We start from the raw sequence: 24,786 nt of genomic DNA, 5'->3' as shown, positions 1-24,786 counted from the left end.
TTTAAAAAATAATAGACTGTGTGTGTCCCCTGTTTGTTCACACTTATGTCCCAAAATGTATAATAACCAACACATTTAATGTGAGCATAATGCTTTTATTACTAAGGCTCCCTGAAGCGATTTCCTATCATGCTAACCCCTACTGCTCTGAAGAATAAGTTACTTTAAAAAAACAAAAAACTCCGTTTCTCTTTTTGCAAAAACCTGGTATATTCTAGATTTAGGTTGGATTGTTTGAACTCTATCATCATTGCTTGACGCACTCATTGCCTTGTTTTACAAAATCAGATCTAAGTTTGTAGGACATTAATGAATATTTCTGACTTGGTAGAGATTTGTCTGATCTATTCATTTAGATGATGAGGTAACCGTGGGGAAGTTCTATGCCACCTTCCTGATACAGGACTACTTTAGGAAATTCAAGAAACGAAAAGAACAAGGACTGGTGGGAAAATACACTTCAAAGAACACTACAATTGCTTTACAGGTGATTTTCTTTTAATACTTTCACTAACTTTTTTAAGTGTATTTAAGATGCTAAGCAGGTGCATTTTGACCATTAAGCAGCACTAATGCTAGGACTCCATCACCTTGCTCGTCCTCCTACACCTATTCTGTGTTGAACTTATGGATGGTCGTAGGTTTGTCATTTTAAGGCAAGGTAAGTGCAATTGTCATTATTTGTCTGTTTGAAACATGTCACAGCAAATAGTTGCAGATAATTAAATGAATGTTCATTTGGTGAGTGTGCAGTGCAAAGTTAATCTTATCAAGGAGTATGCCCAATGATGTGGGGGATGTTGTGAATATATTGTTTTTAAATGTCCTTTTATATTTTAGTAGTGCAGTAAAATACATTGCATGTAGAAATTATTCATGTGATGTCTTTGAAAGAAGACTTTCAGTGGCAGTGTTTGAAGTTTAAATTGCCTTTTCAGTATTTTCACACTTTTGTGTGGTGTAGCTTGCTAATTCCTCTGAGAAAGCCTCCTCCATGTAAGATGCTCCTTAATTTTCATCTGAATGTCCATTGATAACATGAACGACAAAATCAAAGCAATTCTGCTTCCAATAGTAAATTTGTTGATATCGTCTGACTATCCAAGGATGGTTAAATCTCATGTTGACATATCAATCAAGATTGTTGGAAGAGCACAAATATGCAGTGGCAATATGTGTGTAAGCATTTGTTTAGCTCATTTGGGGCCAGATGTACGACCAGCAAAATTGTGCCTCGCAAATTGCGGCTCATTTGCGAGTCGCAATTTGCGAGGTGCAATTTCCCATGTACAACAGTCTGCTTAGCTCTATTTGCGATTCCCAATGGGGTCGCAAATTGCTAGGCTCATTAATATTAATGAGCCTCTCGTAATTTGCTAGCCCATTGGGAATGACAGGCCCTTCCTGGTATGGTGGCCGGCTGGGCTCAGCAGACCACCATGTCTGGGACAGCTTTTAAATAAAGCATTTTTTTTAAATGCAGCCCGTTTTCCTTAAAGGAAAATGGGATGCATATTTTTAAAAAATGAAACGTTTTCATTTCTTTTTTTTAAGGGCAGATAGTGGTCCCTGGGACCACTGCCTGCCCTTAAAAAATATTTTTACAGCCAGTCACAAAATGGAAGGGGTCCCCTGGGGACCCCTTCCAATTTGCGACTGTATTACCACCCTCTTGAAGAGGGTGATAATTTGCGAGTGTTTTGCGAACGCAATTGCAGTTGCAAAACATTCATACATACCTTCTGAGTCACTATTAGGAAAGAAACGCCCCTTTCTAATAGCAAGTCGCAATACACTATTTTGCGAGGCGCAAATAATTTGCGACTCGCAAAATAGTGTTAGTACATGGCCCAGACGAAAATTGCAGGCGCAAGCGGGTTGCAAACCCGTTTGTGCATGCAATTTTAAGTTGTACATCGGGCCCTTGGTCTTGTTGTTGCCCTTGATCATTGTGAGGGCTGGAAAATGTGTATGCTGTTTTTAGTCTCATTATGATCTTAGAGGGTTTTAATTTCAAGTCAGCATTTTGAGTTCCTTTGTGCAGACTATTTGTGATGCACCCATAAATGTGATTTTATGACTAGGTGTACTATTCATTGCTAGTAGATCACCGAAACAAGGAATTTCAAGTCTGGTTAATGGTTAGAATGTATGATAAGAGGGTTGAATGTAGAAAAAGTAAGATGCCTCTATTAAATCAAATGCACAGTTTTTCAAATACCTATTTAATAACCTTTCATTGACACACTACCTCAGTCTGTATTGCTTTATCTGCTATTTAATCTGCTTTCCTGTCCATCAATAAACTCTATTTATATGAGCATTTAAAGTGGCAAAGGCATAGCTTCACAACTCATGTATGCATAGATATTCATATAAAATAAAACCAGTCCAAAGTGAGTGGAGCACTGTGCAGGGTCATTGACAAAGATAGTCAACATGTGATTGGATTGGAGAGAGAGCTGGTTTCTGAGTGTGGAAGTTGATTGTTACTTCATTGTGATGTATTGTTCTTAGAAGAGGTGTGTCTTCAGTTCTTTACACTTATCATTTCCAGTATTGTGGCATCCAGGTGTGCCGGGAGCAACCAAAGTTAGTGTGTTTGTCAACCAGACAGGCAGGGTTGCCAACCGTGATGGTTTTCTAGTTGATGCAGCTTGATTTAAAGATGGTGCAGGCCAGTAAAGACCACGATTGGAGTTCCATAAGAGTAGTGTTGATATGGCCCTATTTATTCATGCGCTTGATGAGGCATACTGCGTTATATAGGATGCCCTTAAGAAGGGCCATGTGGAGCCTGCAAGGATTTAGATCACAGCATTGCCACTATCCAGATCCAACATTACAAGGGTGTGAGCAGTAGTTCCAAAGATACTTTTTGGAAGGAATGGTTTAATTCTCTTCAGTAGAGAGAGGTGGTATGATGCCGTCTGGGTTTTGTTCGTGAGTTGGTGCTCGAGGGTGAGGTCAATGTCCAGGGTGAAATACAAGACATGGACTGTGGGTGAAAGTTGGGGTTCAGATCCATCCAGGTTCATATTGTTGAGTTAGGTTTGGATTAGTTACTTATTGCTCTTGGCAAATAATGGATTTGTTTGTATGAGGCGCGGGAGGTGTTTGAGTCAGTCGATGTCTGGCACAAAAAAGAATTTCAGATATTGCGTGTCATCGATGTATTGATGAATTTTGATGCTGGTGTCATTGAGTAGAGTCCTGAGTGGGTCCTCATATACATTGAACATGACAGGGGCTTTATGAAATTCTTACAGAATCCCCAGATGAAAAGGGTCTTCTGAGATCTGAAGAGACCCATGTGAATGAAACTTAGTGGGTTGGATAGGTAGGAGGAGGATCAGTGCAGGATGTTGCTAGTAAATCTCATTTGAGATTTTAAGGTGTGGATAAGAGATGGCCAATGGTATTGAAGGTCACTAGGGAGTGCAGCAATATCAGGAGGCAGTGGTCAGTTTGATCTTTGCTAAAGAGGGGATGAGCTATGATTTGTACGGTAGCTGTCTTTATGCTGCAGCATGATCTGAAGTCGAATTGGTAGTCGTGCAGGGGATGCTTGTTTTTTCCATATAGGTGAGTGATGAACTGGTACTTTGCAAGGTTGCCAGTGTCTAATGCGGGTTCTGTCAGAAGTGTGAGGATACGGCCTGTCTTAGGTTCTCTAGGGTGGATTCTTTGAGTGAGGTAGCTGTTGACAGTGATAAGAAAGGAGTGAGTTTCTCCAAAGAGGGCTTTGATGAAGGAAGATGCAGCATAGAGGTGTAGGTGTCAGAGAGAAACCAGGCTCAATGTTGTCATAGTCCATGTTGAATCTTCTGTAGATGTTGATGGCTTTGCACTTGCCCATAGAGTGTGGGAAAGGAGAGTCAGGCAGGGGTGTATTGATTGTCTTGAAGAGCATTGAGGTTCATTTATGCTGTTGGGATGCTGTTTGACTTTGCCTGTTTTTTGTTTGTGTGATCTGTGTGTTAATAGGTGTGCTCAAGTAGTGATAATTAGAGGTCTGTTTTCTTCCATTTTTTTTCGTGTCTAAGGATGGGGTATTTGTTGTCCCTGAATGTCTCTGCAGTATGAAGATGCACAAGGATTTGGCTTGGACTTGCTTGTATTAGTTAGAGTGTGGGTGTTTGCATGATTTTCCAGAAATAAGTTGACATCATTTGGAAGAGTGTTATGATCTGACATGGAAGTGGCAGGGCAAGATACAAGTTTGAGCTTTTGGCAGTTGATGTGGATGTCTTTGAAGGATCTCTTGGGTTGACCTCAGTGTTTTGCTTGGATGCTTAGCAGTGCGATGGGATGGAAAAATGTCAGTTGTCTAGGGGCTTGAGAGGCTCGCATTGGATGTTTTGTGATGTTGTGAGATGTGGCCTTTAGAGTGTGTTGGTTGGGTGACATGCTGTTCCATGCTGAGTCTGTTAATGAGGTTAAAGAGGGTGCTTCTTGTTTGTTTTATGCTTGATTTACCTCAGAGGCTGAAGTCACTAAGGATGGTAGTGTGGCAGTGTCGAATGGGTAAGGTGTTCTGGGCATCAAATAATTTGTCTCTAAAGTACTTTACTATCCAGGAGGTTGTAGATGAGATTAAAGATGAAGAACTGAATTGCTGAGAATGAGAGGTGGCATGTTAGGAGTACCATGGAGTTGTATGTCCCTTGCTGATTGGGGCAGGACCAGAAGGAATTAGGGCTACATCGTCTGCACACCATGTGCTGTAGCCTGTGGGAATACAAGAGTATTCCCACATTCTCCAGAAAATGTGGGGAATCAATTATTTCTTTGGTGAAGAGTGTGTCAGGGCTATGATAGGTGTAGTAGGTAAGATGTCTGGATTCTAGAGTATTGTGTGTGTGTTGATAAGCATTGAATGGAATGTGTGTTTGTTAGTTTGGTGGCTAGAGGGCTGTGTATGAGGTTGGGTCTATATGTTGTGAGGATGCTGTGAGAGTGTATGGATAATGTGGGATGCTGGGCGAGGCACATGATGAGATCTTAACTTGTAGGTGCATGCCATAATTGCAGTGGAGAAAGGTTTATTTCCCAAGACCCTTCCTGGCCTTATGAAGTCCAAAGAGTTAATGCTCTTGACTGTGTATACCCTTTGCTGTGAATGCCCATGCAGTAGGACACCATGAGGAGCTAAATAAATTAAGGAGGAGGCAAAAAGTGATGTCACTTCCTCTAGCGATGGATGCTGGTAATTTTGTGATGTAAGCCACTAGTAATTGCTCTCCTAAAATCTGCTCAGACTTTGCAAGTGCTCTGCTAGACACCTCCATGTTCCCTTTCTAAGTTCTATCTCTGGTACAGGTATCCATATGGCGAAGAAGCTATGAAAGTGGTCGGCTCTTGAACTAAACTCAGTTATAAACAAATCTCATGGTCTGACACACATATTTGATACCACACCCTGGAATAGGGTTTCACTTAGAAATGAAAATTGGAAAGGTTTCTCTGTTGCTGACATATTGCTTGGACATTTACTTACTGATTTTCCATTTAGTGTCAGGAATTGGCATTCACAAACATTTTGAAAGGAAGATGATCTTTCGTCATTTTAAAAAGCTATGTGCTGAGAACTTAACCTTCTTCATTCAAAAGGAGGGCACTAGTTGGCCCAATAAGAGTAAATTTGATCTGACATTAGATTTGGGTGATACTTTCCTCAAGCCGTATGTTTAAGATTATACTTCAATTTAATCTTCCATGTTTAACAGATCAAATATATCTCAAGCATGGTTCCTTGCAAAATTCTGAAAGGTGGAACACCACTGGCAGAAGCAACCATATGAAGCCCTGACCTTGTTGTGGGTGTATCGACAGCTTTCCTGTTCGCCTGTCCGGCCACTTTGCCACTTTGCCACGCCTCGCGGCCCCCGCTTCGCGGGTGCCGCTCGTAGGCAAGAGACTTTGCCAAGAGCCAACTCCTGAGCTTTTACTCGTGCCCCAGGGCACCAACGCGCTCCGAGGGACCTTGCAGCTGATCCCAGGAACAGAGGCGGGACTGCGAGGACCAGCGTGCTCAGCGGCGCTGATCGGCCGCAGCTGGTCCTCTTCCCGCCCCCTCCTCCAGTAAAACCAGCACGGAGAGAGTCTTTCCTGGGAATCACCACTGAACTTGTTGTGGGTGTATCGACAGCTTTCCTGTTCGCCTGTCCGGCCACTTTGCCACGCCTCGCGGCCCCCGCTTCGCGGGAGCCGCTCGTAGGCAAGAGACTTTGCCAAGAGCCAACTCCTGAGCTTTTACTCGTGCCCCAGGGCACCAACGCGCTCCGAGGGACCTTGCAGTTGATCCCAGGAACAGAGGCGGGACTGCGAGGACCAGCGTGCTCAGCGGCGCTGATCGGCCGCAGCTGGTCCTCTTCCCGCCCCCTCCTCCAGTAAAACCAGCACGGAGAGAGTCTTTCCTGGGAATCACCACTGACCTTGTTGTGGGTGTATCGACAGCTTTCCTGTTCGCCTGTCCGGCCACTTTGCCACGCCTCGCGGCCCCCGCTTCGCGGGAGCCGCTCGTAGGCAAGAGACTTTGCCAAGAGCCAACTCCTGAGCTTTTACTCGTGCCCCAGGGCACCAACGCGCTCCGAGGGACCTTGCAGCTGATCCCAGGAACAGAGGCGGGACTGCGAGGACCAGCGTGCTCAGCGGCGCTGATCGGCCGCAGCTGGTCCTCTTCCCGCCCCCTCCCCCTCCTTCACTCTTTGATAAGCAGCTACAGCAACGCGCACGCGGGACGTGCGCGGGGCTACGGCCGGGGCGAAGACCGGGCAAAGAGCGGGCCGTTTGAGGCCGTTCGAGGACGGCAGAGAACGGCCCTGGCCCACCCCCCTTATTGCTCCAAACCTGCTTGTTATTTTTTCACCGTGCTGAGACAGGTTAGTTGAAACTAAAGACCCCTATTCAGTAAGTCGAGTGACGATCCAAATAACATTGTAAACACAATGAGTATTAGGATGACACGTAGCAAAGCTTCCAAAGGCGGTTCAGAAATTAGTGGTCCTATGGACGACTTCATCACCCGCACAAACATAGCCATTGATGAAGAAATATCCAAACTTCAATCCCGGGTATCCCTAGAATTGGTAGCTGCACGTAGGCTGTCTGAGGTAATTGCCCATTCGAAAAAATCATCCCTAGGACATATAGCCTCTGCTGTCACGCCAGTACGCTCCGCTCGTCCAAATAGTATTACCACCCAGGTTGATTTACACCAGCCCCCGATCGATTTCAACCTCACTCCGCTCTTAGAACAACCACGTATTATAGAAGAGCTAAGTCTCCCTGCACCTTCTCACGTTCAGACCCCCATCCCTAATCCTTTTTCCCAAGTATTCCCAAATATTTCCCGTGTTAGTGGTGCACAACCTAAAAGAAAATGCCAATCACGCTCAGCTTACTTTCGTAAAAAGGCAAAGGTGGCAGGCTCCCATCAGCTTACAATGACCAACGCTCAGGCTTGTAATGTTTTACCTGAGGGTTCCCCGCGCACGCAGTCAATATGCCAAAGTATGGGAGAGGGTCCAGCCAACTCAACTCCAGCAGATAATGGGGGGGCACAGGTACAGGACCAGGGAAGGAATGATAAGGATTTTATAGATCAAGTCTGGGAAACATTAAAAAAACTTCTCTCACCACTCGACTTAAGATTGTCTAGGATTGAAAACAATCTACTCGAGATGGAGAAGAGCATTATTGCTCTGGCCACTCTTGGCCTGAGAAGTCTTGAAAACCAGGGCGTGTCCGTATCTGACCCACATTTGTTAGTAACTGTTTCGCAAGCTGAACAGCACCCCTCATCAGTACCTGTTACTGTAAAGCCTGTGCCTAAGCCGAGGACTGTGGCTGTGGACCAAGCTTCCATAACCGCTAATCCTCAGGCCACCAAACCGCAGATTCCCCCACGGAACTCTAAGCCTGGAAAAGCAAATCTAAACCTGGTAGCTCCCTCCAGACCCCATTCTGCCGAAATACAGGGTTCTCGTCCAAAAGAAAATTTTAGAGGAGGTTATATAGATCTCCCTCCAGAGGCCAATGACTACGTGTTCGTGTTGACAGGAGTCCCTGTGATCGGCACTGACCAACACGAAAACCACTGGTCATTGAAAAACAAAACTATGCACTGGCTCAACATCAACAGACCGTTTCCGAATGGCATCAGAAGCGGAGTGATGATGGTCCGTAGAATACCCTGGGTGGGCCCTACCAAGAAATCTAAACAAGGGGACTGTGTAGTTGTAACTTTCGAAGATCCACACACGGCGCACCATATCTGTTCCTGGCCAACTAGCGAAAATTCCCTAGTTATACCAAGGCCGCTATCTTATTTCTATCCCCCACGCCAAGTGCACACTCAAGTGGAGAACTGGTCCTTGGTGCAGCACCATCCACGGAATGCCCACCCCATGAGGCAAAAGAATAACCCCTTGCACTGGAATGGGCTTCCAACCTACAATAGATATGAAGGCCTGGAGGAGGTCGATTGACCTTTTTTGTTCTCAGCATGCCCACAACTAGTGAAAGTATCGTCTCCACAGGTTACAGACTTAGTTGGAAATCCGACCAACGGCCCCCCAACAATCCAAGCCGGGCTTCTGACTGTTCTGCCCCGGGCCATGGAACCAACCAAAATGGCTCTTCTAGATCACAAAAGAGTGGAAACGAGGCCAGATAGCCCCTGTTTGATCTCCCTTCTTCCTGTACAATCCAATCCCACGGAGACTGACCTGCCTGTTAGTGTTGCCTCTCTAGGCGATTCTCCATTGAAGGTCTTATGTTGGAATGTGGCGGGCCTTGCACGCAACTTTGACAACCCGGAATGGAATTCTTTCCTGGCACCCTATGACATTTGCTTGCTACAGGAAACATGGTGCCAGGAACCTAGACACAGAGTGGGGTTCTCGACCTTCTATGTACCGGCTGTATGTCACCAAGGTTCTAGAGGACGTCCATCCGGGGGTCTTCTTATCTGGATCAACATTGCACTAAACCTCAGTGTTTCACAAAGGACTACCGAAACACCCGACCTTCAATGGCTAACATTGCATTATAGAGGAGGAAGGAAACTAGAACTATTTAATCTTTACTTAAGGGGCAACAAGAACAGAGGATCTCTAAACTCTTTAGGCCTAAGTAACAACCTGTCTACCTGTGAGGCCAACTCTCTCGTCCTGCTGGCAGGCGATTTTAACTGCTGTTTTGAGCCTTTAGCCAAAGAAGACATTCTGGACATTAATGAGGAGGATAACAGGAGGGGCATCCCTACCTTGAACCTTGAACCGATCCCTAAATGGACACAAATGGCGATCGACATAAATGCTCTTTGCATGGAGTATAATTTGAGAGCAACTAACGGGCGTTCCAAATCAGATCCCATGGGTGCCCATACATACAATAGGACGGGCCACTCATCCAGAATTGACTTTGTAATGCTCAACTACAACCTCTGGCCATATCACCAAGACATGGAGGTTATAGAGACCTGTGACAGTGACCACAACCCCCTCGCTTTAACCATCTCTGCCCCCTGGCAATCGGGGTCCCAAGAAACTACCAACCAGTTATGGAAAGCTTCACATGAGGTCATTCCATCCAACTGTGGCAGACGTCTCAAATGGGCAAGAGTCTCAGCGGATGAGGCTAGGATGACACATGCCGAAACCATCTTATTAAAGGCTGAATCTAGGCTCGACTGCACTAATAGCGATGGTAAGATGTTTTTATCGTTATTTACGGAGACTGTTAAGGCATTAAGTGGGCTGTTCATCGTCCCCAAACCCAGCTTCAGAACTGCTTCAAAGGGGACCCTGAGAACAAGTGAAAAGTGGTTCACAGCCAAATGTCGACTTGCAAAGGGTAATCTTGTCGCTGCAGTAAAAGGAAAAGACAAAGCTACCATTAGGTCTGCAAGGCAACTTTATAGGAAAACTGTGACTGAGGCTAAGCGGACATATGATTTCAATTTTTGGCGCGACCTATCGGAGGCGAGCACAAGGAAAGATGCTAAAGGGTTCTGGGACTTGCTAAGGTCGAGAGACAAGCCCATTGATCAACAACTGACTTGTAACATCCCTGGTGTTGCCTGGTTTGCCCACTTTTCGAAACTGTATTCGGCTCATATAGGGCCTTTGAACCTAGAACCGCTCCTAAAGCCCAGTTCCACAGATCTCCTACCAAATGAAGTCCCATTTACCATCTTGGAAGTAGAGAAGGCAATCAGGAGTACTGTTTCTAACAAAGCGGCAGGCCCGGATGGGATCCCGGGCGACCTGATAAAAAATAATCCCCCATTCTGGAGCAGACTAATTGTTGCCCTTCTTAATGAGGTGATGTTGGGGGGGTCTTTCCCTGACTCTTGGAGGGGGGCCGAAGTAGTCCCCATTTTCAAGAAAGGTAGCAGGGAAGACCCAGTTAATTATCGCCCCATCAGTTTGCTGGATTCAACACAAAAGATAGCAGGGAAAGTGGTATTGGGCAGGATTCTCGAGTGGGTGGTAGAAAATCAGATATTGTCTGATTTTCAAGCAGGTTTTAGATCAGGGACAGGTACCGTCGAGCAGACATTTCGCCTTTTAATGCTCTATTGGAAGGTAGTGGTGCTAGGAGGGGGCAGTTTGTACTTAGTCTTCATAGACTTAAAAACAGCCTTCGACCTGGTTCCAAGAGCGTTATTATGGAAGGTCCTCGACGAGTTAGGTCTACCACCTTACCTGTTGGCCTTGCTGGTAAAATTCCATGAAAACAACTTTGCCCAAATCAGATGGGGTGTCCAGGGCGAAAAAACCCCGTGTATTCCAGTAGACAGGGGCGTCCGCCAGGGGTGTGTGCTTGCCCCCACTCTGTTCTCGCTTTACGTTAATGGAGTGGTGGAGCACCTTCTTCAACATCCTGCAGATGCAACATCCCTGGCGGGAAGGAAAATCCCGACGCTCCTGTTTGCGGATGACACCCTCCTGATTTCGAAATCACCTGCAGGCATACAGTCACTACTTTCCAGCTTTAAGGCCTTCTGTGACATCAGAGGTCTGGCCATAAATATTGGCAAGACCAAATTTCTTGTCCTTAACCCGCCTAAGAAATCTGTTAAACCCCCCACTCTTGACTCTGTTACATTAGAACGGGTCAGAGAATTTGACTATCTGGGCATACGTCTTTGTGATAGTATGAGCTGGAAGGCCCATCACCAAAAAGTGTTCCTAACCCATAAGAGGGTAGTTGGTGCTTTACTTAAAGAGCAGCGTGCTTCCTCTATAAAACCTATTGGGGCACTTCTTGATATTTATAGGGGTAGGGTTGTGAGCGCAGCACTGTATGGTGCCGAACTTTGGGGTACCCAGAGAGTGGATACTTTGGCCCACCTAGAAAATAAATTCCATAAAGATCTGATGAGGCTTCCCCAGAGCACCCCCACAATCCCCATCCTGCTTGACGCAGGTTCTCGTCCAATCTGCGAGCAAGCCAAATTACGCCCCTTACTGCTATGGTCTAGAATCTGGAACGTCCCCGAGCTCCACAGTTATGCAGATGCCCTAAAAGATGTGCTGTCCTTACCTGGCTGGCATAAGATCGCCTGGCTCAGAGAGGTCAAGAGGGCATTGTACAAACTTGGTCTAGGAGCTGCGTGGGAAAATAAAACAGCACCTCCCAAACAAGAACTGAAGAAGGCTTACTGGTCTTGGGTGGATAGCGAGAGACTAGCTAATTCAAATCATCCAAAATCTGTTGCAAATTTCTTAATGGTTAAAGACATCCCCTCCAGAGAACCATATTTGAATTTGATCCACAGCTCACATGACAGGGCATTATATTTTAAATTCAGGGTTGGGGTCTTACCTTTATGTCAGTTTACCTCTACCTGGAAACTACCATTCCAAACTGTACCGCATTGTCCATTCTGTGAGTTAAAAATTGAATCTGTTGCACACTTTTTATTTGAGTGTCAAGTTTATAGGGCCCCTAGACGGAGGTGGTTGAAGCCTCTTTGCAGGAGCCTGGGAACCCGCTCACATCTGGAAGCTATAAGAATATTGCTCTCAGATACAAGACCTTTTTTTGCTATTTGTCTGGCTAAATTCCTAGGCTGGGCTTGGCGCATAAGATCTGCCAAACAACTGATGTTACAGTAGAGTGTCTCTTTTTCATTCTGTATACATTTTATGTTTTTCTTGTGTAAATATGAATGTTTAACGGTACTACGAACTGTAAAATTGCTTTGTTTCGACTATTGTTTTTATGCTGTCATGTTTTGCTTTTATGATATGTTTCTATATCGAAATAAAGCTTATTACTTACTTACATATGAAGCCCTGAAACCAGAGCTGATAAGTGCTCAGATACCATATGAAAAGGCAATTATGTCTGCAAAAAAAGATTAAATCAGAAACCCAGACAATTTGGCTAAGGTCGTTTTCCAGGTTTTGAAGGCGATGGCAAATCCTTACCCCTTAGAATTCATTGCTGAAATGCCATCACAATAGACCAACGCTGTTAAGCCTAATTTTCAATCCAAAATTAAATTAATCGGCTCCAAAATCTTGTTTAATGACGAGCCAATGTTGAAAGTCAAAGCTGATTGTAAATGTCATACCCTTTTAATTTAGGAGCTATGTCTCTAGATTAAATCACAATCGGTATTACATTTTTAAAGCTGTTCATGGTATTCATATACTTCCACAGACATTAGGGAGTGCAATACAAATTCTTTTGAAGAAGGCATTATTCCTACAGCGATAATGGAAGCTTGGGTAACATCACTTCTGAAAAAAAAAGTGCTCAGAGGTTCTTGACCCCTGGAATTATGATCTGATTTTGTAGTAATAATGTCCACAACACCAACTTGAGTGGAAGTTGAAGAGTATTATTGTGGCACAGGTGCTGCGCAGCAGCCAACTTCACAGGACGATAACTGTCAACTAAGAATTCAAAACTGGGTTCTTTTTAGAACATCACAATAGAACACCAAGAGCAACATTCCATGAAAGGCTAGAACACTACATTATCCTCTTTCCTACAATAAATTCAAAACAGGAAAACAGATAAAGAAACATAAAAAGAAAACAAAAAGAAAAAGAAACAAAACCAGCTGCACATAAAGATACATTCAGTACATAAGCATTATGGAGAAATAAACATTAACGATATCTAACAGGAATACAACAATGACGACCACTCCTCCGTAATCTCTCATTAGAGAGAGAAAAGTTGGACCTATCATTACCCCCACAGACATCAGAGTAACAATTAGATGCGTCCTTTCCAGCACAAGCATCAGAAGAACAGGCCGATCTTTTCCAACAACTACATCAGAAATGGAAGAATGATTAGATTGTTTGGTAACTTTAACAACTCTTGCAAAATTCCACCAGTTCTTAAAATTCACTCTGAGAATTTAAAACCACCTTTGCTTCTATGAACAGGTATTTTAATGCAAACTTTGTCACCCACAGCAAAACCCTGCGAAATTGCTCTTTTCCTTGAATCAAAAAACAATTTTTGGGAGGAGGAGCTTGGCGGGCATCCGAGATGGCCGCTTGAGCACAGCGCTCTCCGGACCCTCGCCGCTCCCGACATTTTATCCTGGCTGAATCCTGATTTCTTGCAAGAATTCGTGTAGGGGACGTTTGGCTGATTACCCTGGCACTTTTCAGAAATCGATTTGGATCTCGTATTCCTGAGATATGGTGCTCTGAACTTTTGGGCTCCGCCCTTGAGGTGCGCCCGGGACGGGGTGCGGTACTGTAGCCGTCCTGCAATTGAACAACAACGGCAGGAGATCTGGCCTTGTGGGTCCCCCCTTCCTAAGTTTCGGTTTCGATTCCGTTCCGACTTGGGCCACGGACGTGGATGTCGTGTTGCGACTGAGACTTGGAGGCAGATCGGCTGTTGGGCTTTCATGTGACCTATTTGCTGGCTTGGCGACCTCTACCCGAGTTGTGCCCCCTTTTTATGTACTTTTGATCCTGTACTTTGGGTGTCGGGCCCGTCGAACCTGGTGGCTTGTCCTGTGACGCATCTTCAAAATGGCGGGCAGAGGGGACAGAGAGACGCGCAAGACGAAAACACCTCTGCGCGGAGCTCCAGTTCAATCAAATGTCATGGACCGTTATACCCATTCTAAGGGGTCCCCCGGAGCTGCCCTGCCTGGTTCTAGTATAGCGTCCGAACGAATTTTGGAAGAGTCGGCGGAGCCCTCCCTACAGGATATCATGGGCGCCATCTCGGGTGTGAGGGAATCCATCGGCCTACAGTACGAGGCCTTGGCCCACAAACTTGACACCGTGGCTATTGAGGTGAATCTGATTCGTGCTGATCTCGGCAAGACGAATGAGAGGGTACAATCACTGGATATTAAATCCTCTAGCCTTACGAATGACGTCTCGGAGCTCCAAACAGAGATTGGAAATCTCCGTCGGGGGAACGACTTCATGACCCGTCGCCTGGAGGACTTTGAAAATAGGGCGCGTCGCTGCAATGTTCGCCTGGTTGGTGTACCGGAAAACCCTGAACCCCACTCGGTGGATCTCCTGGTTGAGGATCTGGTCTTGAACCATTTGGCCCCTTCTGGTCTCACAAAATTTTTCACGGTGGAACGTGCACATCGTGTTCCAGGGGGCAAAGTCAAGCCGGGAGCCCCGCCGAGACCCATTGTAGCGAAGCTTTTTCATTATAGAGACCGGGACGCTATCCTGCAGGCCTCGCGGGTGAAGGGCCCGGTGGCCTTTGAGAATGCTACGGTGAACTTTTACCCGGACTTTTCCCAACAGGTTCAGAGACAACGTATGGAGTTTCGTGGTGCCAAGAAACGTCTCCGGGATCGGGGCCTACGTTACGCCATGCTCTTTCCCACTAGACTCCGGGTTGAATACAATGAACGTACCCTTTTCTTTGATCGGCCAGATGCTGTTAATGACTGGCTGGACTCATTGCCTGACCGTCCTCCTGAGACAGACTCCGCCGCTCACCCTGGTGGTGCCGAAGGTGGTGTGGAGATCTAACTGTTCGGCTCTTATGTCTTATTTTGAATACATTCTCAGGAGTGTTGGCCGGCGTCCCTCTACATTGTGATCATTCTGTCTTTCGTTTGTTATTTTTGTTCTTGCTGAGGTCGGGGGGTGGATGGAACGGAGACCTTTCCTCCTCCGGGGTCTTTGTGTAGAATAGGGGTTCTTGGGCGACAGGCACACTGCAGGTTGGGGTGGCTCTTTAGCTTTTTGCAGGGGTGCAGGGTGGGGGGTGTTTCTCTTCAGTTTGGGGGAGGGGGGTTGGGAAGTTTTTTCTTTTCTGTGTGTTGTTTTCAAGGCGAGTTGCTCCTGTGTTTGCTGCTGTTTCTGATGTCTAGCTCATGGACGAGGGGTCTTGGCTCGGGCGGTTGGGATGGGGGGTAGAGGGTTGAAATTTCTTTCCTGGAACGTTAATGGCCTGGGAGATCGTATTAAGCGCAGTGTGGTCTTAAAATGTATACGACGTTTGTCACCGGACATTGTTTTCATGCAAGAAACCCATTTGATTGGTAATGTTTGTTATGCAATGAATAGATGGGGCTACCGCCTTGTGGCGCACTCAGGGTTTACCTCCGGATCTAGGGGTGTGGGTATTCTTGTTCGAACCTCCCTCCCCCTGGCTATCGATGAGGTGATTCATGATGACCGTGGGAGATATACTGTCCTGGTGGGTAGATATGAAGGCTGCACCCTATCTCTCTTCAATGTTTATGTTCCCCCGGGTTTGCAGGCCTCTACTTTTACTGACTTGGGCCGTGTTTTGTTAGATCTCCCCGATAGCACTCTCTTTCTTGCCGGTGATTTTAATTCGGTGCTTTCCGGCCCTCACGATCGCCATCCCCCTAGAGATACCCCGCAGGCTCAGCAGTGGTTGGGTGGGTTTTTAGATACCTTTGGCCTTGTGGACTGCTGGCGACTGTTGCATCCTACTCAGCTCCAATACACCTTCCATTCTGGGGCCCATGGCAGTCTGTCCCGGCTGGATTATTTCCTGATGCCCGCAGCCCAATCATCGGCGGTTCGCGAGATTTTACATTTGCCGAGGGGTATTTCTGATCACTCGCCGCTCTGGCTTCGTTTCGAGGTTGGGGTAGAGGCGGCGGGCCGAGTGGCTCCCATTAACCCTTGGTATCTTTCCTCCCCTGAGACTCGTACCCTCTTGCTCAAGTCCATGGATGCATATTTCCTGGAAAATGAGGGGTCGGTCTCTTCGGCTGTGTCCCTGTGGGAAGCTTTTAAAACTGTGATTCGTGGACAGGCCCTTTCCTTGATTGTTGAAGCTAAGAGGGCAGGGAGGAAGGAGGTGGTGGACCTTGAGGGGGAGATCTCTGCTTTGGAGGACGAGTTGGAATCTGGTGTCACGCCTGAGAAACTCCATGCCCTGGGTCTAAAACAGTTTGCATATAAATCTCTGGTCACTGACGCTGCAAGGGTGATGTTTCGTGAGCAGCAGGGCAGATTGTACGATGTGGGTGACAAGGCGGGCAAACTCCTAGCGTGGTTGGACAAGAAAGAAAGAGTTAATCGTGTGGTGCCCGTGATTCAGTCTGCGAGTGGTGAGAATGTGATTGATCCGACCGCCATTGTTGATCGTTTTGCGGAATATTTCCGTGTGGTATATGCTCCCGTGTCTGTGAGGGATGTTGCCGACTCCCGCCTTCTTCTGCGTGATATCACTTTGCCCTGTGTCACCGACTTGGACCGTATTGCTTTGGACTCCCCTTTTACGAATGATGAGATAGCCAATGCAGTTCGATCGCTCCGTTCGGGCAAAGCACTGGGCCCGAACGGTTTGCCTATTGAGTTGTACAAATTACGCCCCGATAAGGTGGCGCCGTATCTCCGCGCCATGTTTCTAGAATCTCGTGAGCGGACCATACTTCCTTATGATCAGCGTCTGGCGACGATCGTCGTCATTCCCAAAGAGGGTAAACCGCGTGACCTCTGTTCCTCGTATAGGCCCATATCCCTATTAAATGTTGAACCTAAGGTGTTGGCTAAACTTTTGGCGACCCGTCTCCTTTCGGTTCTTGGGGAGTTGGTCCATCCGGATCAATCTGGCTTTATCCCGCATCGCAACACTGCTCTGAATTTACGTCGCCTCCACGGCGCGCTGGCGAGGGCGGGGCTTTTGACTGAACCGGCCATTTTGGCGTCCCTGGATGCCTCCATGGCCTTTGATACTGTGGAGTGGCCCTGTTTATGGGCGACACTTGAGAAATTTGGATTCGGGTGCGAGTTTATTAGCTGGGTTAGGCTGTTGTACGCGGAACCTCTGGCGCAAGTTGTAGTGAACGGTAGAGTGTCGGCCCCCTTCTCCTTGGGCAGGGGTACCCGTCAGGGTTGCCCCTTGTCCCCTCTGTTGTTCGCGCTCGCTCTTGAACCGTTGGCGGCCTGGCTCCGTTGGGAACCGTCCCTTAAAGGTATTCGTTGGGCCCCGGACTTCGAAGACCGCGTCTCGCTTTATGCGGACGACATCCTCTTGTATCTTACTTCTCCTCGCAAGTCTTTATCTGTTTTATTTGACGTTCTTGCGTCCTTTGGCGCTAACTCAGGCCTCGTCATCAACTGGTCTAAATCCTGTGTATACGTTTTATCTGGTATCTTGCCTCCGTTGCCGAGTAGACTTCCTCTTCAGGTGGTCCGGGATGGTTTCAAATACTTGGGGGTTTTCGTTACCTTGGATCCGTCCCTTCGTTTTGATCGTAATCTCCTTCCCCCGTTGCTTAGGCTCCGTTTGGACGTTGCCCGCTGGCGCAAACTTCCCCTGTCTCCACTGGGTCGGGCGGCCCTGTTTAAGATGATGTCACTACCGCGGTTTCTCTACGCTCTCCAGAATTATTATGATCCTATCCCCAAGACCTATTTTCGGGAGATTGAGAGCCTTCAGAGGCAACTTATTTGGGATGGGCGACCGCGCATTGCTCTCGCGAAACTTTCCATCCCGTGGTACGATGGGGGCATGGCACTCCCCGATATTAAGAGATACTACTGGGCTTCCCATCTGTCCGCTATTAATCACGCTATGTTCTCTCCGGGTCGTAATCCGGCGTTTGAGATGGATAAACTTCAGCTTCCGGGAGGTGACTTTAATAGAGTGCTCTATTCTCGCTCCGCTGGGCGCCATCTTGTGGGACCTACTTTGACTGCTTTGACAGTGTGGCGTGCTGCGAATGTGAGCCTGGGCTGGGAGGATCGCTTGACGTTGGCGACGCCGCTTTATGCTTCAGAACGTCTGGGCGGTCTTTGGTCTTCCAAGGGTTTTCACCGTTGGGACTTGATTGGGATCTCTAAAGTGGGGGATGTATATTCTAAGGGTTCTGTGCGCCCGTTTCAGGCCCTCCAGGCTGACTACGGCCTGAGTAGTCGGGAATTCTTTCGTTATTTACAGATCAGGCACGCTTTGGTTTCGGTGTTTGCTCCTGGTGAGATTCCGCCTGACTCTTCCCCACTTGAAGACCGTATCCTTGACGAACATCTTCCTGATAGCACTATCTCCCTGATCTATAAAAAGTTGATTAACAATCGGACTGACTTATTGGCCCGACTTCGGGAACAGTGGATGGGAGATGGGTTGGAACTTGATGATGAGGATTGGCAATCGGCCCTCTCCTCTCCGAAGGAGGTGGCTATACCGGCTCGACTCCGTCTGGTCCAATTGAAGATCCTTCATCGGGTGTACGTGACGGGACCGCGACTGATGGTGATGGGCTTTTCCTCCGATGGACTGTGTAAGCGTGGATGTGGTTTGCGTGCTACTTTCCTGCATATTCTTTGGGAGTGCCCGATGGTGGCTGCTTATTGGGTGGCCGTGCTTGATCTGATGACTGTGGTGACGGGGATATCCTTGCGACCGGAACCTCGTCGCTGTCTTTTGAATGTTTGGGAGCCCACGGACTATTCGGTGGCACAGACTAGATGGGCCACCCTGGGCTATATGATTGCGAAGCGAGATATTGCGCAACTCTGGGGGGCCTCCAGGCCCCCTGCCCTCTCGCAATGGGAGGATAATATGGATTGGTCCATGTTCCGTGAGAAAACTGTCTATGTGGCCACGGGTAGACCCAGGGCATGGGTGAAGGTGTGGGGTCAATGGAACGAATACCGTGGCGACATTTGTACTCCTCCCCTTGTGGACACTATCGAGATTACCCTATCTCCTTAGGCTAGCGTTCCCGGAATCTTCATATAGGGACTGAGCTGGTGTCTCCGGCTCTTCCCCCCTTCTTCTTCCTGATCTCTGCCCCCCTCCCCCCCCCCCCACTCCATACTCCTTAGTGCTTAGGATATTACTACTGCACCTCCGCTGCTGTCCCCCCCTTGCGTCCCTTGGGCTGACCTTCAGTGATACACTCTCGCCTTTCTGTATGTTTGTTCTTTCATATATATAAAACCTGTTTTGGTCCTGTATATAATGTGGAGTATTGCATTGTTGATTGACGGTTACCTCTGCGGGCATATGTGATATGTGTCTACTCCTTTTTAGCGGCTGGCCCGTGTGGTTGTAGGCCCATCCTTGTACATTTCTGCTTGCTCAAATAAAGGTTTTAAAAAAAAAAAAAAAAAAAATAACAATTTTTGTTTTGCTTGAGCCTGAGTCACATTGTGTCTCACTATCTCATCCACATTTCCTAAGGAATTTAATTTCACCCTTTGTGACATCTATCCAGGACAAATCTTCAAACAAGATTTCCTTCCTCGGAGCAGTTCATAAGGAGACACCTTTGTGGAAGAATGAGGCGTGGTACGACAGAACCATAACATGGATCTAACAGCGTTTTGTACATTACACTTCTGAGATAAAGTCCACTGCACACAGTTGTTTAACACTCTGTTCATGCGCTCCACTAAACCGTTTGGTTGTGGATGATAAAGAGCGCTTTTAGAGTGACTTAGGAACAAATTAAATTCTTGACTGACAAATTGCACCCTGTTATCACTCACATAAGTACAGGTTTGTCAAAATCTGCCGGGGGTCGTTACGTTCGCACACCGTTGTCTGAGCTATTTACGAAAGCAGCTTATCAAGGACTGCCTTTTCGTCTCGACGTTTCATGAAACCTTCTGGATAGTAAATATTTGTACCATTACAGTGGTGCATCCTGCTTTCTTCATCCATACTAAATTGATAGAGGAAATCAACCTATTATATTCTGCCCTGATGAAGCTCCCATGGTTGGGGAGCGAAACGCGTTGGCTGTCCTGTGCACGAAACGAAAATAAAAAGAAAAATTTATTTTTGCAAAAATGTTGGTCTCTTGCAACTTACTTTGCGATTGGTGCTGCCTCCATTTTCTTCACATAAGTAGAGGGAAAACCTTCACGTAAGAATAAATCTTTCAAAAAATCGATCACATTTTTCGAATTAGGGTCACTTATGAACCGTACCTCTGGCCATTTCGAATAATAATCAATGGCCACTATAGCAAACCTAGAGGTGGAAGGCAGTAGATAAAATGGTCCAACCAAATCAATCCCGATTTTCTCCTAGGGTCTGTCAGGAAGACAAACAGGTTGAAGAGGTGGAGAACGTATTTTAAGACTCTTCTCTGCACTCGAACACACCACACATTCCTCAACAACCAAGTCAACCCTTCTCTTAGTAAGGGTTTTACCCAGATGACCTTCATGAGCTCCCTTCACAATTCCAACTCTAAGCACATCCGGAGGTATCAATCCGCCCTCAACAGAAAGTTCATGACCAACTTTCACAAAAGTTTGTAAAGAATAATAAACATTTTTCTCTCTTGGCCAACCATTCCTCACACACTTAATGACCTCTCCAAGAAGAACATCCTTAGAGAGTTGCTCCCTCCACTCAGGTTGTATGACATTACAACGCATGCTTTTACCACGCATGCCTTTACAACGCGGTTTTTACAACGCATGCCTTTACAACGCATAGTGCTTTGGGGCGCTGGATAGTGAATAGTTTAATTTACTATTCCAACTCCAGTCCCCGTGGATAGTAGGGAAGGTGTTGGATAGTAAATTAAACCTATTCCCTATCCTAGAGGGCCCCCTAGTGCAATGCGTTGTAATGGTTTGCGTTGTAAAAGTTGCGTCGTAAAGGCACTGCGTGGTAAAAGCTGCGTTGTAAAGGATGTTTCCCCTCCACTCAGCTTCACTAATAGAACCCATGTCATCCAAATCAAGAGACGCAACAAAACAATTTTCATCATCATAATCTTCCTCACCATCATTCTCACATTCGTTAACCAGAGGATGTCTAGAGAAGTAATCCGCCCTAATATTCTTGTTTCCTGGAATATACATGATTTCAAAGTCATACTGTAACAACTTAGTAGAAAGACGAGCAATTCTAGGGGTATGTTCTTTCAATTTGTCTCCAGAGGGAATGGAAACTAACAGGCTATGATCAGTTCTTAACTGGAAATGTTTACCCCAAATGTAAGGACTGAATTTTCTTATAGCCCACCACCAAAGTTCTCTCTTAATAACAGCAAATTGAATTCTGTTCCAGGCAAAACTCTAGAGGCATAGCCCAAGGTCTGTTCTGAACCATTAACCTTCTGAGTGAGAACAAATCCCAAGTCTACCCCACTAGCATCCACTGTAATAGTGCACATAACATTGGGATCAAAAAAGTTTGAGTATTTTTGTGCCTACTAGTTGCTACTTAATCCATGTGAAAACAGAATCACAGTTAACATCCCAAACAAAAGGAACTTCCCTCTTGAGCATAGTCAGGTATAAATCGTGAATAAAATTCACATAAGCTAATAAAAGATTTCAGACCAACTTTGTCTTTGGGAGGGGAACTATCAACTATAGCCTTAACAAGACCTGGTCTCGGTTCTACACCTTGTTCAGACAAAACATGACCCAAATACTCCACTTTTTGAGTCCTGAAAACACACTTTTCTTTCTTCAAAATCACTCCACCATTCCGCAAAGCTTCTAGTACTCTAAACATAGTATTATCGTGTGATTCACAAGAGGGACCATGGACTAAAACGTCATCCTGAAAGACAACCACACCTTTTATGTTTTTCAAAAGATTGGACATGATCCTCTGAAAGACCGCTGCCGCAGAAGCCAATCCGAATGGCATGCAACAGGTGGAGATAGGAGTGAGTGGGTCTGCCCTCCAGTGGTTTCGGTCGTTCCTCGAGGATCGTTTCTTCAGCATTGCAGTGCCACCGTTCCAGTCCAAGTTCCATCCTCTGAAGCAGGGAGTACCGCAGGGATCCTCGCTGAGTCCCACGTTGTTTAACATATACGTGAGACCGCTGGCTGAGGTTGTCAGGCAATGGGGTATGACCATGGTGTCATATGCCGATGACACTCAGCTAGCGGTTACGATCAGCGGGGATGTCGATCAGGATGCTCCCAAGTTTCAGAGTGGACTTAGGGCGGTGGCAAGCTGGATGGAGACCAACTGCCTCCTGCTCAACGCGAAGAAAACCGAGGTCATGATCGTCGGTAGACGGGTGGACCTCTGGGGAGATAGGTGGTGGCCTCCGGAGCTTGGGCCGGCCCCCCTCCCGGTGACGGAACTGAAGAACCTGGGAGTGTGGATGGATCCCACTCTCAGTTTTGAGGGGCACACTAAGAAAACGGCAGCTTGTTGTTTTGGAATCCTCCGGTCCCTGCGCCCAGTCCTAACGTTTTTTGATTCACGCACCCGGCAGCTGGTTATACAGGCGACTGTTATGTCACGCCTGGACTATGCCAGCTCTCTCCTGGTGGGTGTTAACCAGGCCGAATTTACCCGCCTTCAGCGAGTGCAGAACGCTGCGGCTAGGGCAATTGTGGGTCTCCCCCGCTTCTGTCCTGTTTCTAGTACTCTGAAAGCTCTACATTGGCTGCCAGTCAGAGCCAGAGTTCAATTCAAAGTACTCTGTTTAGCTTTTAAGATCTTAAAGGGCACGGCTCCTCAAACTCTGATGGACCTTCTGACCTGGTACGTCCCTACTCGGCACCTGAGATCTATGGGCCAAGCTCTCACCATTGTCCCTAGATACAAGCTGTGCCGCGTTGGTGGCCGGTCTTTTCGGGTCAAAGCGGCCGAACTGTGGAACTCCCTTCCGGTGGGGATTCGGTTGTCGGAGGATCTTCTGTCCTTTCGTAGGGCGATCAAAACTTTCTTATTTTAAATTCATCTTGACATTTCTTAGCTGTTGTGTTTCCAGTGGTTGTTGCGTGGTACCTTGCCGTGCGCCGGGACGCCCCTTAGCCGGGGCAGCTGTGCGCAGTACAAATCCGCGTAACCTAACAGTATTGAAAAGAACCGATGGGAGAAATAAAGGCAGTAAGATGCCTGGAAGATGGGTCCAATACGACTTGATGATAAGCCGAAGCTAAGTCCAGCTTGCTAAACCACTTAGACCCATTTATCAAGGACAACATGTCAGGAATTTTTGGAAGGGGATGCGAGTCCACCCAAATATTTTTATTAAGACAGCGCAAATCCACGCTTACACGAAGATCGCCATTTTTCTTCTTGGCAACGACCAAGGGAGAAAGCCAAAGAGATGACTCAATTGGCTCTATAATCCCTTTCCTGCAAAGGCCATTAAGTTCTTGTTCCAGCTGGTCCCTAACACTAAATGATACATTTCTCAATCTGTGTTTAACCGGAATGGCATTGTCTTTCACTCTTATAGTATGCTTAAATCCTTTCACCTCACCAAGTTCATCACCAAAAACAGACGGAAAACGTTCCACCAATTTGTCCACAAAATCATCTGTTTGGACAACAGAAATAGGATCCTTAGTGCCTGGCCTAAGTACTATCTTAAACAAACCTTGATGAAACCATCTGAGAATATTCAACCCTTTGATGGATACGAAATTTTTCCAAAAATCTTTCTCCCTCTAAACTCCAGCATGTCCTCAAAATATCCTGCAAGCTCAATTTTCCTACTCTCATAAGACTATCTGGTGGTTGTAATTCACGATTTCCCCAAACTTCATTAAAGAGTTCTTGAGTTAACATAGTTATCCTCGCTCCAGAGTCAACTAACAAACACACAACTTTATCACCAATTCCTATATCAATGTATGGATCAACATATTCTGTGGGCAATTTCGAACCACTGCACAAATCTCCCACAACAACCACCATGTCTCTTAAATCATCTTGAATATTACTCAAATCATCTTGCGTGAATTCAGACACACCCACATTAGCAACAGACGAAAGAGTCCCATTTTGTTTGTTGTCTTGAACATGCGTTAAATTACGCTTCGCATTCTGACCCACTTTGGCAAAGTGTCCTAACTTCCCACACAGTCTGCAGGTAACGTTTTTAGCAGGACAAGCACGCCCGATCTAAAATGTGGATAATTGCCACATTTAAAGCAGATATTGGTCTGCTTGAAAAACCTATTTTCTGTACGTGTAGTCACATTGTTTTTACCTTCTTTAACTTTCATAACATTCACACAATCATCTTTAGTTGTTGTTGAAAGTAACTTTTCTTCTAGTTCTTTAACAGATAATTTGGAAAACTCAATACTATTGGCAACACGTACTGTTTCCTCAAACGTAGGATTACCTAAAGATAGTCATTTCTGCTGGATACTTTTGTCTGTGCATTTACAAATATATTGATCTCTTATCATTTGATCTCTAAAAGTCTCAAACTGACACTCCGCACTCAGCATTCGCAAAACAGAAATAAAATCTTCAACTTTTTCCCCATGCCTCTGCTCTCTCTTGAAAAACTTGTGCCTAACTACAACGAAGCTTGGTTGAATGTCAAAGCGCAATTCTAACTTTTTCACTGTTTCTACAAATTCATCAATGTCTTCT

At 46.2% G+C, this 24,786-nt stretch overlaps 1 protein-coding gene across 2 annotated transcripts in view; it reads left to right on the top strand.

The window, feature by feature from the left end:
• The window catches only part of CACNA1D (calcium voltage-gated channel subunit alpha1 D), a 1,365,963-nt gene that overhangs the window by 1,140,642 nt on the left and 200,535 nt on the right, over positions 1–24,786 (top strand). For both annotated transcript variants that reach the window (XM_078661595.1, XM_078661596.1), the window contains one exon: positions 357–487. In XM_078661595.1, the coding sequence (XP_078517721.1) occupies positions 357–487 (131 nt within the window). The remainder of the gene's footprint in view (positions 1–356; positions 488–24,786) is intronic.

The sequence above is a fragment of the Lissotriton helveticus genome, chromosome 9, assembly GCF_964261635.1.
Source record: "Lissotriton helveticus chromosome 9, aLisHel1.1, whole genome shotgun sequence".
NCBI lineage: Eukaryota > Metazoa > Chordata > Amphibia > Caudata > Salamandridae > Lissotriton > Lissotriton helveticus.
This window is presented reverse-complemented; position numbering and strand designations above follow the sequence as displayed.